The sequence below is a fragment of the Helianthus annuus genome, chromosome 17, assembly GCF_002127325.2.
Source record: "Helianthus annuus cultivar XRQ/B chromosome 17, HanXRQr2.0-SUNRISE, whole genome shotgun sequence".
Taxonomy (NCBI): domain Eukaryota; kingdom Viridiplantae; phylum Streptophyta; class Magnoliopsida; order Asterales; family Asteraceae; genus Helianthus; species Helianthus annuus.
This window is the reverse complement of record NC_035449.2, coordinates 27,456,873-27,471,129: the sequence shown is the minus strand read 5'-3', so window position 1 is coordinate 27,471,129 and position 14,257 is coordinate 27,456,873. Positions and strand designations below refer to the sequence as shown.

Below are 14,257 nucleotides of genomic sequence, written 5' to 3'. Positions count from 1 at the left end.
GTGTGGGAAGCAAAGGAACATCAATGGGAGCTAAAACAGGGGCTGAAACGGGGGCTACAGGTGGTGTAACTGGTATCACGAAAGGTGGGTAATCATCGTCATCATCTATCCACCCGTTGCGGGTGTGAGCGTATCGTGGATCAATATGGGTCGCAAAAGGTGCTCGGTCGAACAGTACCGGCACTGGATCAGGAAGTGGTGCAACAACAGGATCCTCTAACAAAAATGGAGCATCAACATGAGCATCGACAGCATAACCATCCACCAACGGCGGAGCAACAACAGGATGATCGTCAACAGGTATATCATCAACAAAAGGAGCAACAGCAGATGCATCGGCATGAACAGGGTCATGCTCTACTGCGGGGTCAGGAGCAAAGACTGGCTCAGGGGCCACCTCAGGCTCCGGATCAACAAACTCCATGTCAAAATCAGCTGGATCGGCAAACAAAGGATCGACAAGGGCTACAGGATCCTCCAGGGGCTGGTCTAAGTGTATGAACTCAATATCATGGTCAGGATCAAAACCAGGTGGAAAAACAGGATCTAGATCATCATCAACATCGTGATCAAACTCAAAGCTGTGTGTGGGAGCAGGTGCAGCTGATGACGCCATGTCAGGGTCGGCGTCGTGTGAGTGGTGCTGCACTCCCTGAGCGTGCGAAGGTGCGGACGCCACAGACTCAAAGGAGTCTGGAACAGGTGAATGAACAGGAGCCTCCTCTACAGGAGCATCAGCAATGAGTAGGATATCATCAGCAGCAATAGGGACCTCACCCTCAAGGTCATCCTCAAGTGGGTCCTCCTCAAACAAATCGACGTCATCGTCGAAAACAATATCGAGGGGCATATCAACAACCGGATACGCAGCAAGGGGTACAGGAGCAGGGATCACTGCGAGTGGTAAATCCCCAGCGAGATGGCCATCAGCAGGCTCGGCTACGACGTCAGGCAGCGCAAAGGGCTGGAAGTCGTCATCATCTGTGCCGGTAGTATCGGAAGTGTGGACCTCGTGCTCCGATGAAACTCTGTCATCTGATACTATCGCCATGGGATCTGTAGTGTCCGAAACTCCAGTATCTGATGAAGGCATGATGTCTGTAACACAAACACACATATGTACAAACAATCAATCATATAATCAAATAATCATGTTAGTCACCAATAAGCAAGCAAACATTTCTTCCTAGTCCCACTAGACTACCCTCCCAGCCTCTTAGACTGAACCTCCTAGTCTCTCAGACTAACTCCCTGGCCTCTTAGACCAAAACCTCCCCAATCTCACAGATTGGCCCCTTAGTCTACTTGACTGAACCTCCCAGCCTTTAGGGCTGACTCCCTCAGTCTCTAGGACTGAACTCCCCCCAGTTGTGGCGACTGAATCATAAATATTGAAAAAGTGTTCATACTTTTTGTTTGTAAAATTGTTTTGTACCCTGGATCTGGACGTAACGTATGCAATGTAAAAATGTTTTTGTGAGAGCCTTAGTGATCATAGTCTAGACTCGAGAAGGAATCCTAGTTCGCTATGAACAAAGCTCTGATACCAAGCTGTCACACCCTGGCGTTGCGGAAGCGTGGGTTATTTGGTGTGACTTCTTAATACCATAGCTTAATCACAACAAATCTATATGAAAGTAAAACCATGATGATCATCCATTGATTCAAGTTTTAAAAGTAAAATACGACAACATTGTTTTCAAATGTCGACACATGCAACGAAAATACTACACAACAAAATAAAAGCTTGTTCATAAGACACAACCACATAACATGAAATAACATAGTTTAAGACTTGTGACTCGTCCAGGCAAAAGTCACAACCCCTAAACTTGGATGACATCACTTCTCTACGCAGCATGAAGACATAGCATACCTCGCCAGATCCCTAATTCCCTGAAATACATGTAAGTTGAAAAATCAACAAAAGTTTAGCGAGTTCATGTAAAAGTGAGTGTGTAAAAACCTTTGTAACATGTTTGTATGTATGAAAATCCCTGGTATGTAGCAAATAAGGAAAAAGAGATCACCATTGGGTTGCAAAGCCGATGATATGTGTGAAGTGCTGTAGGAAGACTCAAACCTAGCAGATTTTTGCGTCGGGCTCAAAGTCACCCCGAGGTATGTACAGTTGGGCCTGGAGTTGGGCTCGCTACACCCAGATAGATCTACCGCTAATGACCCTCGGTCCTATAATGAGGATTAATGGCCTCTAGTTTCCACCTACCCACTCACATGATCTAAGTAGTAACCCTCCTTACGCTAACCATACCATGTATAAAAGTATCCGTAATCATAGTAACATGTATTTCACCCCCGAAGTATAAAAACTGAAAACAATTAAGAGAAAAGGGGGGGGGGACATGAACTCACAGAAGTGCGTCTCGAAATAGTCAATCCCAATCAACCTGCTGCGTAACGACCTACACGTACTAACTTCTATTAGATGGACGACCGTGCCTTGGCTTAAGGTTTAACATTTTTGGGAAATAGTTAGACAACTATTTCGTATTTACACTCCTTAATTATTTAATAAGTATTTTCCTTCCCAAGGATGGGGGTTTTAATACATGTGCGTTTTTATAATTCCGAAAATATATTCTTAAGTCTTACTTGTAAATATATTTTAAATCACTTGTCTAAAATATTCTGATTCCAAAATATATATATTTTTCCCAAAAATATTATATTTTATCTCATACAATTTCCAAAATAATACTTTATCAAAATACACATTTAAGAGTATTTTCCGAAATTACATAAGTTACATTTTAAGGTTCGCGTTGTAATAACAATACCGGTGTAACTTAAATATTTGTTTGTGAGGGCGTTGGTATTATTTTGGAGTCGCATTTTCATAATATTTCAAGTAATATTATTTTTAGGGTAATTTATCTAGTTCACAAAATAATCATATAATCACACAAGCGTTTTACTATGAAATATATATTCTAAATATATACTTAACAAGTTTTATTTACGAAAATCCACCTCCGACGCTTGGTTGTTTTGTAATAAAGATCATGGCGAATTGGAAAAAAAAGTAAAAAAAATATATATTCATAAACACTTGTCACAAAAATATTTCTAAGTGTTATATTTCTAGAAAATTTTCGCCAGAGTTTCCTCTGTAACTGGAGGTGGCCACGCTTACTAGCGTATCATTTTCTTTTCAAAATTCAACCAAACAATTTATCAATCATCAACATACAACATTTAAGCATCAAACTTGGCGAATCAAACCTAAACCACAACTCACGAACTTGAAAGTTGTGTAAAAATATGTAGTAACTTTCTAACATATTTAGTAGGTTTCGTTATCTTTAAAAACATGTTTAGTTTCTTAAAAACTTTGTTTTTAAAGAACTTGAAGTTTTACAACTTCTAGTCAAAATTTTACGAAAATGCTCCTTTGTTAAATTTTCTTGTTACACAAGTGTTTACACACTTGCTTATTCATAAAAATGCTTTTAGTGTATGTAAGATCCGGGTTTTAAACAAGCCTTGCATCTTTCTCTTGGTTTTTCTGAAAAACTACTTGTAGATCTTTAGATTTACTGGTTTAGAATCCTATTTTGCAAGAAAAATCATAGCTACACAAGTTCATGTTTGATGAGTGGAAGGGTTCATCATTTTTTACAACTTTTACACTAACATATTACTAGTTCATGTTCTTGAACATGATCTAGTGTGGTTAGATGATGATCCATCCCACTTCTAGTGACAAACAACATCAAGTAATCACAACTAGACAAGATTTTCATGATTTACACCACTAGTTTCTCTTTATCCAACATATTCATCTTACTTTCAAGACTTTAAGTTAGGATCTTGTGTGTTCCTGATTTTTAACCGTTAAATCACTTATTAACCACATTAAACAAGATCAAGAGGATGTTTAGAAGCACTTACTACTAGCTCGAGGCTAGGGAAGAAACAAGACGTAAACAAGGTGGATAAAAGAAATATAGAGAGGTTCTTGAGCTTCCGAGTGCACCGAGCCTCCTTGTATGATCCCTTGCACACTTGTATGTATGTAAAATGATTAGAACCAAACTTGATGATGGGTGGATGATGGTTGATGGTTTCGGCCGAAGACAACAATGGGGGAAGGAGAGAGAGCAATTTGGTTTGGTGATTGTGAAATGAAGGTGATGATCTTTTATGTAAATATATAATCCAACTTTGTGCTTTATCCATCATATAATATGTCACCTAGATACTAAACATGTTTGATTAAATTAATCAAAGAATTGTGGGGTGTGTCCCCACCCCATAACCGGTTCGAACTAGGGGGGGGTATGGTTGGTTTGTAATGTTATAGTTAGGATCTAATTAGTTTAGAATGATAAGGTTAGTGTATTCTAGTGTGTTTGGGTGTTCGGGGAACCTAACTAGCTCATAAAAGTATAAACCATGTCTTTGACAATATTTTTATGTTCCGGGTAAAGTCCGGTTGTCCGGTTGGATATTGATATGTTAAAGTGCTAAATAAGTATTTAAAGTGTCTTTTATAGTGTTTTTAGTGACACAACAAATTCCGACACTTTGGAAAGTGTCTAGTATTATTATTTTCCCATGTTTTTGCACTTTACTAGTTATGTTAAATGCTGAATTTTTGTATAAAGTGCAGAATTTTGTAATTAAAGCATGTTTTAGGCACATCCGGTAACTATAACTATCACCTAGTGACGCAGTTTTACAATCCTCACCTCCCTACACTCCCTACTAGTGTAGTAATCTATTCCCGGCTCATACTGCCTCAGAGACAATGTCTGTCTAGTGCTGGCAAGGTCAGCATGTTTACTGGGTTATCCGTTCACTGTGCTAACTGTGCTTTTGTGCATCAAGTTTGTCACTACAGTTTTGTGTGTAATAAATGGAGTGACAGTAATACAGTATGATGCATGAATATGTATGTATCAGAAATCAAGAAGCAGTTTAACCACAATTGTAAGCAAGCACAGTTATTAAGCATTAATTAAATATTAATTAATTTGTACGGATACTTGGTTTGGTGAGGGTTGTCACAAGAACTTCATCAGTTTGTTAAAACACCTCTATATTTGGGTCACGCCCTGGACCTAGGGCTGTAAACTAACAGGAACAAGGTCTTGTTCGTTTTCATGTTTGTTCATTAAGAAATGAACATGTTCATGAACTGTTCGCGAATGCTTATTAAATGAGATTTCTTGTTTGTGTTCGTTCATTAAGGAAATCAACGTGTTCTTGAATTGTTCATGAACACTTACTGAACGTAAACGAACACCTGAACACAAACGAATGTTCCTGAACACAAATATAACATATATTCATTTTAGAATGAAGTCTGCATTTTTCATCAGAAATATAAATATTACGAAGAATCACCAAAAAAATAAATAAGTACTTTACATAATAATTATCTGAACAAAGCTGACATAATTGTTACAAACATAACTAACATAAAAATTAAGAAGTTTGTCAAGCTTTAACAAAAACTAAACTAAAATGCTCAAGTTAGGAATGTTGGCGAAGGCGTATAGTATAACTAAAGTTTCATTTAAAAAAACAAAATCAATAAAATAAAAATATAATATAAAAAACATTTAAGTGAACAAACAAGGAACATAAATGAACACATCATAGAACGTTCATGATGGACATTCTAGCGTGAATGTTGGTGGAAGTCACGCAAATGTTCACCAGAAGTTGATAATCAAAGGCACCAGGACAAACCCGTTCAATTGCCTACATGCCAAACCCATTCAATTCCCTACATGCCTGTATCCTTAATCGTCCATTTGAGTTTTACCCATTTTGTTTGTTTAACCCGAACCAATCAACCATCTACAACCTTGTTAACCTTTTTAATATTTGGAATTAATTTTTTTTTACTCATTTGTGACATAATTAATTAACCATTAATTAAGAAAATATTTTATTTGTCATTTATGAACCGTTAACAATGTGTGGGAATATTATTCCCCAAAGAATAATCAGTGAAAGGGGGAAAATCTCCCGTTTGTCTTTTGTATAGTACGATAAAAGCGTAGCCATTAGACCTGTTTCTTTTTGACGGTCAGATTTACTCCTCGTACGATAAAAGCCTAGCCATTTGATCCGTTTTAATTTGACGGCCAGATTACTCACAAAAGATCATGTTTTGTTGGTTTCTTGTAGTGGTGATTTACCTATTTTTATCAATGTTTTGAAAGCCGGACCGGACCGGCGACCGGAGTCAGAAACGGTCCGGTTCATTGGTGTTGAACCCGTATAGCATGTAGCCAGCTGGCCGGAACGGCAACCGGCGGCCAGACCGGAAATTCGGTCAAAACTGACGGGCCGACAAAGTCAAATATAGAGAAACCAAAGTCTCGAACAGTTTTCCTTCCTTTTGATTGTTGTCGATTCCGCTTCAAATGACATCCAAACCTACGTGAGATGGGTGGTGGTGGACAATGGTTGCTCTTGGACTCAAGAATGGTTTCTTGGCGGCTCGAATAATGAACACAGATGAGAGGAACGAATAAAGAATGATGATGGAAAATAATAATGGTTCTTGGCTGCCCCGCCGTTTCACTTTGTAAAGGAAGTGTCAGTTTTATCATTTCTCAAATGAGGGAGGCGGTAATTCACTAGGTTAGGTTAAACATTTAATATATGGGCTTTAAGAGTTACGTAAGGTTCTTGGAGGCCCAAATAATCTTTTTCATGACATCACTTATAAAAAGTTTTTAAATTTTTTCTCTATTTAAACGACTAGTTATTTAAATATAAATTAATATCTACATTATCCGGTTTTATACCGGTTCTACTGGTCCGACCAGTGAACCAGTAACAACACCGGCTCGATCTCCGGTCCGGTTTTAAAAACATTGATTTTTATCTTCCTTTATCCCGGCTGTCATTTTCTTCATATCTTCTTCACCAGTGTCATTTTCTTTCAATCCCAGCTGTTATTTTTTTCATATCTTCTTCACCAGTGTCATTTTCTTTCATACATTCATCACCACAGCGATGTCGCATGCATGCATTTTTTCGCCCACCCCACCTTTTGCTTACATTCTAAGAAAAATGCCTCAAATATCATAGAAATCGGTGTCTCGAACATCATTCCCAGCCCAAACATCATGGAAGTCGGCATCTGGAACATCATTCCAAGCCCCACGTTAGATATATTTGCATAAACCCTAATCTCTCTCACACACAGACACTACACTAGACTCACCAACACTAATCACACACTTATACACACTACACACTAAAAATCAACTCAAGAATCACCAACACTAATCACACACTTATACACACTAAAAATCAACTCAAGAATCACCAACACTAATCACACACTTATACACACTAAAAATCAACTCAAGAATCACCAACACTAATCACACACTTATACACACTAAAAATCAACTCTTTTCTTGCAGGAATACACGCGTGTGCTGCAATTCCGGACCATGTTGATTGGAGAGAAACGAGTGGAGTCTCGAAAGCCAAAGATCAATTGCGGGCCTGTGAGTTAATCTAACGTGAAACAAAGTTGGATGTATTTGTGATGACTTGATGATAGTAATATTATTTGAGATTTGAAACAATTTTTTAGTAAGATGATTTGAGGTTTAAATTAGTTTATGAAAATTCTTACTATTATAATCTGCTCTTTGGAAAAAAAATTATCTTTTTGAGGTTTGTATTGTAACTTTCTCAAAGTACACCCTAAATATTAATAAATATAATAATAAATGGTAATAATAGTAATAATAACAATAATAATTTTAAATATATATATATATATATATATAGAAAGTATATCGTACATTACGGCTTAACGGCTTAACGTACTTCACGTACAACAACGTGCGTGATTCGTTCTATAACATGCGCGATTAATGTTTTCAATATGCGTGATTATTGTGTTTCAACATGCGTGATTTTGGATTTTTGAGTTATAAAGTGCGTGATTTTAAAATGAATGTGCGTAATTACCTGTCGTACGTGATGTACGTTAAGCTGTAATGTACGTTAACCTTCCTCTATATATATATATGATTAGATATTTGATTTACGCATAACGGTTAAGTTAATTGAAGCATATGCATATATATGCTTATCCACTTTAATATTCAAATTTTTATAGATCATCTACGATTTTTTTAATTGTAAGTTAGATCTAAAATGGGGAGTAATAGCGATATTTGATAAAGTATAACAAAATGTAAATTCAATTCATGTATACAATTTCCCTGAATCTTGAAATTCTGATGGATCTAATCAGTGGTGGATCTAGGATTCGCGCCAAGCGGTAACGTTTTATAAATAAGCGGTAACGAAATAGAAAAAACGTCAATTTTTTCCAAAATTTACACTACCGCCGGAGCGCCAAGGGGTAGCGGGCATTACCCCTTGTTATACACTAGATCCGCCCCTAGACCTAATGCTTTTTAAGTATAATGAATGAAACTATTGTGGAAAATCAGATCATAAATACCCTCGAAAGGTTCAAAGTTATATTTTTCAACATTTATAAAAAGTTAAGGGGCCGAAAATTATATTTCCTAAGCTTGACGGCTAAGACTGAGTGAAAATAAAATTTAACAAAATTTGAGGTAAAAAAGAAAACTACCAAAATTGGAGGTCTAAAATTGACAATTTGTGAAAGTGTAGGGGGAGACAATGCCGATGGGAAAGCCCATTGACTTTGTCTTTTAAGATAGTTTGAATATTGATAGATATATTTTTCTTGGTGTGAATTTCCATCAAAACACGAATCTAACCTCAAATTCATGGGCCTGGGTTTAGTCTAAACGGGTTCGGGTTAGGTTCAGGTTGAACCCATAAACCCGTTTAGTTGAACTGGTCGGGTTCGTGTCAACCTGGTCGGTTTGAGCCGTTTATATGATATTTTACCTTTCTACATATATGAGTGTGTATTTTATTCCATAACTATAACTTAGAAAGAGAAATTTTATAATTAAAATGTAATTTTATTACATATATAGAGTAGGAGTTGTGTAGAAAGTCTATTTTTCCTAGAAAGTCTAGGAAGCAATAATAATTGGACATGTGTCATGGATGTATTTTAACTAGAAGGACAAACATGTAAATTCACATTTTAATTTTATATTTGGTAATTATATTCAGTAACTAATATTGCATGATCTTGTATGTAACCGATTACATGCATGATTTTCGGGATTATAGTTTTTTTTTTTAATCCAAATCTCTTCCAAATATCACGAACACGAAACACATATCTATATATAATAATTTCGATCATTCTATTCTTCACCAGCATCATTTATATTCAATATTTTTTCAGAGTGAAAAATCATGGCTTCGAACACACTCATTGATGGTGTAGATGGTAATTACAGTTTTTTTTTTATTTTCTTTTTTTAGTATTTTGTTTTGATGCTGGGTTTTAACAGCCAGAGAGGTTGAGGTTTTTGTGTTTATTGATTATATAAGGTGACTATTGTAATCTGAAGATAATTTATTTTTTCTTAACATATTTCATTGTGTGTTTTAAATTCCAATCTTGTCATTTTTATGCCAAACCATCAGCTTGTTCTTGGTGTTGTGTTTTAACAGTCATACAGGTTCAGGTTTTTGTGTTTATTGATTACATAAGTGACTGATGGTTTGTAATCGGAAGATCACCCTTTTTTTAGATATTGAATGGTGTGTTTTAACTTCCATATTTGTAGTTGTATGTTTTGTTTTTTTAAACTCTTTCTGAGAAACCATCAGCCTGTTATTTGTAATGTGTTTTAACAGTTATTGAGGTTGAAGTCAATGTTTTTTATAGTTTCATTTGAATGATGTGTTTTAACAGTAATGTGTTTTACCAATAATGTGTTTTAACAGATATTGAGGTTGAAGTCAACGTTTTTTATAGTTTCATTGAATGGTGTGTTTTAACTTGGATTATTTTGTTTTTTCTCATGGCTATTATTTTGTTTTTGACACAGTTGATACTGCGTATAACTTTTACAAAGCTTACATATAAGCTGGAGGTTGGACTGTTAGGAAGGGCACACAGCACGAGAACCGTGGTATTGTTATAAACAAGTATTTTTTTTGTTCAAAGGAGGGTCAAAAAGAGTTTCGACCTGTCGATACTTTAGTCGAACAGCCGTTTGATAGGTGGGTACGTAGGGTACCATCCAAAAGGACCGGATGCCAAGCTGCGATCAGAATAAAGCTTACCGATGACAAGAAGTATTTGTTGTATCATTTTAAAGAGGCGCACAACCATGATTTTGTGCACGAAGAAGATTTACATCTTCTCAAGGAAAACAGGGGTATTAATCGTGCACACGAAAAGATGATAAACAAGATGTCAAATCTCAACATTGGTCCTGTTCGTGCATTTAACATTATGAAGGAAGTGTATGGTGGGTTCGACAAAGTCGGTGCGACCAAAGTCGATTTTAAAAATTTCAAGAAAGAATTAAATCTTTTTATCGGAGAGTTTGATGCTGAAATGTTTGTCAAGCGACTAATGAGGAAAAAGGAGTTTTTACCGAACTTCTCTTGTGAATATGAAACGACAGACGAAGGTGTGTTGAAGTGCATTTTTTGGGCCAACGAGGATATGAAGAGGAATTATTATGTGTTTGGAGACGTTATATCATTTGATGCTACCTACAAGCGTAACAAGTAACGACGAGATTATTTTTTTTATATATTCATTGTGTTTTAAAACCTACTGTGTTATAAATACATTATGATCTATTTTGTCATCGCTGATTGTTTGTTTTACAGGTATAACAAGATGTTTGTCCCTTTCACTGGTATTGATAATCATAATAGGAACGTCACACTTGGTGCTGCAATTCTCGGTTCTGAAATGGCAGAGACGTATATCTGGCTACTTAAGGCGATCAAGAACGCATATGGGTACGCGCCTCCCGTAATCGTTACTGACCAAGACCCTGCGATGAAAAGGGCTATAGCTGATGTTTGGCCTGAGTTGAGGCATCGGTTATGTATGTGGCACATCATGGATAAACTCACTACAAAGGTCCTTTTTTTTTCTATGACAGGGTTTTCTTTTTTTTACATGTGTATTTTTTTACCGTGTTTTAATATTTGTTTTTTTAACATACATGCTAAAATGTTCCTTTAGGTCGGGGCTGCCCTGTGTTCAAATACATATTTCAGGAAAAGATTGTCTGTAGTTGTTTGGACTGATTCTCTATTGCACGAAGCGTTTGAGATTGAATGGGCAACCATTTTAAATGATTTCGGTTTAACCGACCATGAATGGCTGACGTATATGTACGGGCTACGTGAATCATGGATTCCAGCTTACTATCGCGAAGAAGAAATGTCTGGTCTTATGCGGACATCATCTAGGTCCGAAAGCGAGAATCACTTTTTTGGCAAGATTGGCAATCCAAAGTGCACGTTGGTTGAATTTCTTAGCCACTTCGACACAACTATTGAAGCGCAAAGACACGAGCATCGAAAAAACGATCATGACACTCGATACACCAACCCTGGAGAGTGGAGTGTTTTTGTTCTCGAGAAGCAAGCAGCTCAGATATATACCAAAACTATATTTTTTGATGTTCAACTCGAGATTCAACATGCTATTCATCGTTGTACTAGTGTCAGATTAGATCACGTCGGTGATTTCATTAAGTTTTTTTATAAAGGATCTCGATCAGCCATGTTCTTCGTTCTTCGAGGTGATATTTTGTTCTAGGTTATGTATACATTATTTTTGTTTTTTTTAATTATCCATCTTTTATATGAACTGTGTTTTATGGATATTTAATGTTACAGGTTATGATACGCGAGGAGGATGTTACTGTTAAGTGTAACTGCAACAGGTTTGAGTAGTTTGGATTGTTGTGCAGTCACATTTTTTGTGTGTTATGGATTCTTGATGTAAGGGAGTTTCCGAAACAATATACATTGAGGCATTAGACGCGTGAAGCTGTTCCAAATAGTTCCCCCGGGTCCATTCTTACGGATGGTGGAGATCCAGATCGTAGTGAGGAGGTTAACCGGTGTGTTCGTGAGATTAGTCACGCAGCTGAGTATGTTGTGAACAAGTTGATTTCAAAATTTGATCATTTGTGTGATTTTCGTGATCATATCAAGCAGTTTATGTCAGTCGCTGATGAAGCTCAGATAAATGCACTTCCCAAGACACGACGTAATCGATTTGCTGAACTACTGGGAGTTGCTCCAGAGAGCACGACGATTATCCGTGTTCTAGTTGGTACCAGGTTCAAGGGTTGTGGTTCTCATAAACGCCTTAAATCTCAAAAGGAGCGAGCCATAAGTCAGTCTGGAACTAAACGTCGTCAATGTTCATTATGTAAAAAATATGGTCATAACAGAGTAACATGTTGGAAATACATCGTGGCTGTGCCTGAGGCAGGTGATTCGCGGAATGCTAAAGGTAATGAAGCTACAATTGGTGAAGGAGACGCTGCTACAGTTGTTGAAGGTGATGGTCCTGGATCAAACAATGCTGATGATGTGTTTTACACATTTGGAAACGATGCAGATATGGATGATGAAGACATGGCAGAGTAGGATCTTTTTTATCAAAATTTTAAGTCTGTTGCTGAACTATTCAATTTTCTGTTTTATTTTTCTCGTGTGTTTATTTTGGATTTGTTTTTGTTGATTTTAAGACTTGTTGGGTTCGACATTTATGTTCTTGTTGCTTTGTGTTTTAGTGTTAACTTTGTTTTCTAAGTAGCCTCCAGTGTTTTATATGATGCTTGATTTGTTCGTGGTTTTGGTATTCAGTTTAATTTGTAAAAAATGTGTTTTAACTTTTTTTAAACTATAGAGACTTGATGAAATAGATATGCTGGTTTCCAGATCACAGTATTTCAACTTTGTTTAAAGTATTTAAATGTGTTTTAACTTTCTGAGAAACCATCAGCATGTTGTATGTAATGTGTTTTAACAGTTATTGGGGTTGAAGTCAATGTTTTTTATAGTTTCCTTTTAATGATGTGTTTTAACAGTAATGTGTTTTAACAGATATTGAGGTTGAAGTCAATGTTTTTTATACTTTCATTGAGGGGTGTGTTTTAATTTGCATTATTTTTGTTTTTTTCCCATGGTTATTAGTTTCTCAGCATGTAGGTTTTGGTATACAGTTTAATTTATAAAGCTATTAAAATGTGTTTTAACTTTGTTTAAAGTATAGAGACTTGATGAAATAGATAGCCTAGTTTCCAGATCGCAGTATTTTCATAATGTATATAGGCTGTGTTTTAAGAGGTCATACATTAATACAAACTGTATGTCTTATGTAGATCCAAACAAAGTAACATTATCGACATAAATTTACATTGTTAAAGAGGTTCAAACTGTTATAGTTGACATTTTTATCGACAAGAAACACAAAAAAAAGATATCTGAACACACTGAACATATTCTAATATATAAATTCCAAAATATAACATCACCAACAAAATGTTAAAACTGTTTTTGTAAAACATCCCATATTACTTCAACAAACCACCGCCAACGAAGTGTTTTATGAAAACATCCCATTTTAAGTTACTTATCCAATCTTTCATTGATTGCGTCAAAGGCTTTTGCTTCTAGCCTCTTTTTTTCATCGGCAGACAACTTTTTATATTTAGCAACCTCAGCTTCAACAAAACCTCTGTACTCGTTTGCTTCACTTAGGAGCATCTTCGTAATGTACTTATGCCTGAGATCATCAATTTCTTTGCGCTGATTGTATGTAATCTCACCCGCATCAGTGCACTCCTTTGAGAATCCGCATTCCCAACCTTTTCCAGCTATGCCCTTGTATGTTTCCATATGGCGCATCAGGAAAACGCCACAATCGATTACATTATTTTTTGTACGCCATAGCATCTCTAATCGTACCAGCTCAACTTTACCGATCACCCCGCCCGCTGGATGCCCAATTTTTTCCAAGTACACTGATAAAGCATCACCCTGCATGATAAACAATTTAATCATATTGTGTTTTAAACTAAATTCATGTAAATGCACAGGTTGTGGTATAGTTTTATTTATGTATAGCCGTTATTAACAAAGGGAATAATTTAAAATTATGATGCAGTGTGTTTTAAGTTCATAATACTGTTATTTCCTAGTGGCACATTACACTGTGTTTTAAAGCATTAATAGTGCTGATAACGTATCATTTAGTATCAATTGTGTTTTAACATCAAACTTTAAAATTCTGATGAAGTGTGTTTTAAGTTAATATTATTTGTTATTATGTAGTGTCACATTACACTGTGTTTTAAAG

At 36.2% G+C, this 14,257-nt stretch overlaps 1 protein-coding gene across 1 annotated transcript; it reads left to right on the top strand.

The window, feature by feature from the left end:
- The first annotated feature begins 9,318 nt into the window (after window positions 1-9,318).
- On the top strand, window positions 9,319-12,543 carry LOC110923929 (protein FAR1-RELATED SEQUENCE 5-like). Its single transcript, XM_035986181.1, has 8 exons — window positions 9,319-9,352; window positions 9,856-9,863; window positions 9,960-10,004; window positions 10,079-10,650; window positions 10,756-11,014; window positions 11,120-11,620; window positions 11,782-11,808; window positions 11,926-12,543. The coding sequence occupies exons 1-8, from the start codon at window positions 9,319-9,321 to the stop codon at window positions 12,541-12,543; spliced, it is 2,064 nt and encodes a 687-aa protein (XP_035842074.1).
- The last annotated feature ends 1,714 nt before the right edge of the window (window positions 12,544-14,257 follow it).

Bases quoted from the DNA above. Each gene is read 5' to 3' on its own strand.
- LOC110923929 (XM_035986181.1), top strand. From the start codon at position 9,319: ATGGCTTCGAACACACTCATTGATGGTGTAGATG. The intron at 10,005-10,078 runs GTTGGACTGTTA...TTTTGTTCAAAG, and splicing joins AGCTTACATATAAGCTGGAG to GAGGGTCAAAAAGAGTTTCG. The intron at 11,015-11,119 runs GTCCTTTTTTTT...ATGTTCCTTTAG, and splicing joins TGGATAAACTCACTACAAAG to GTCGGGGCTGCCCTGTGTTC.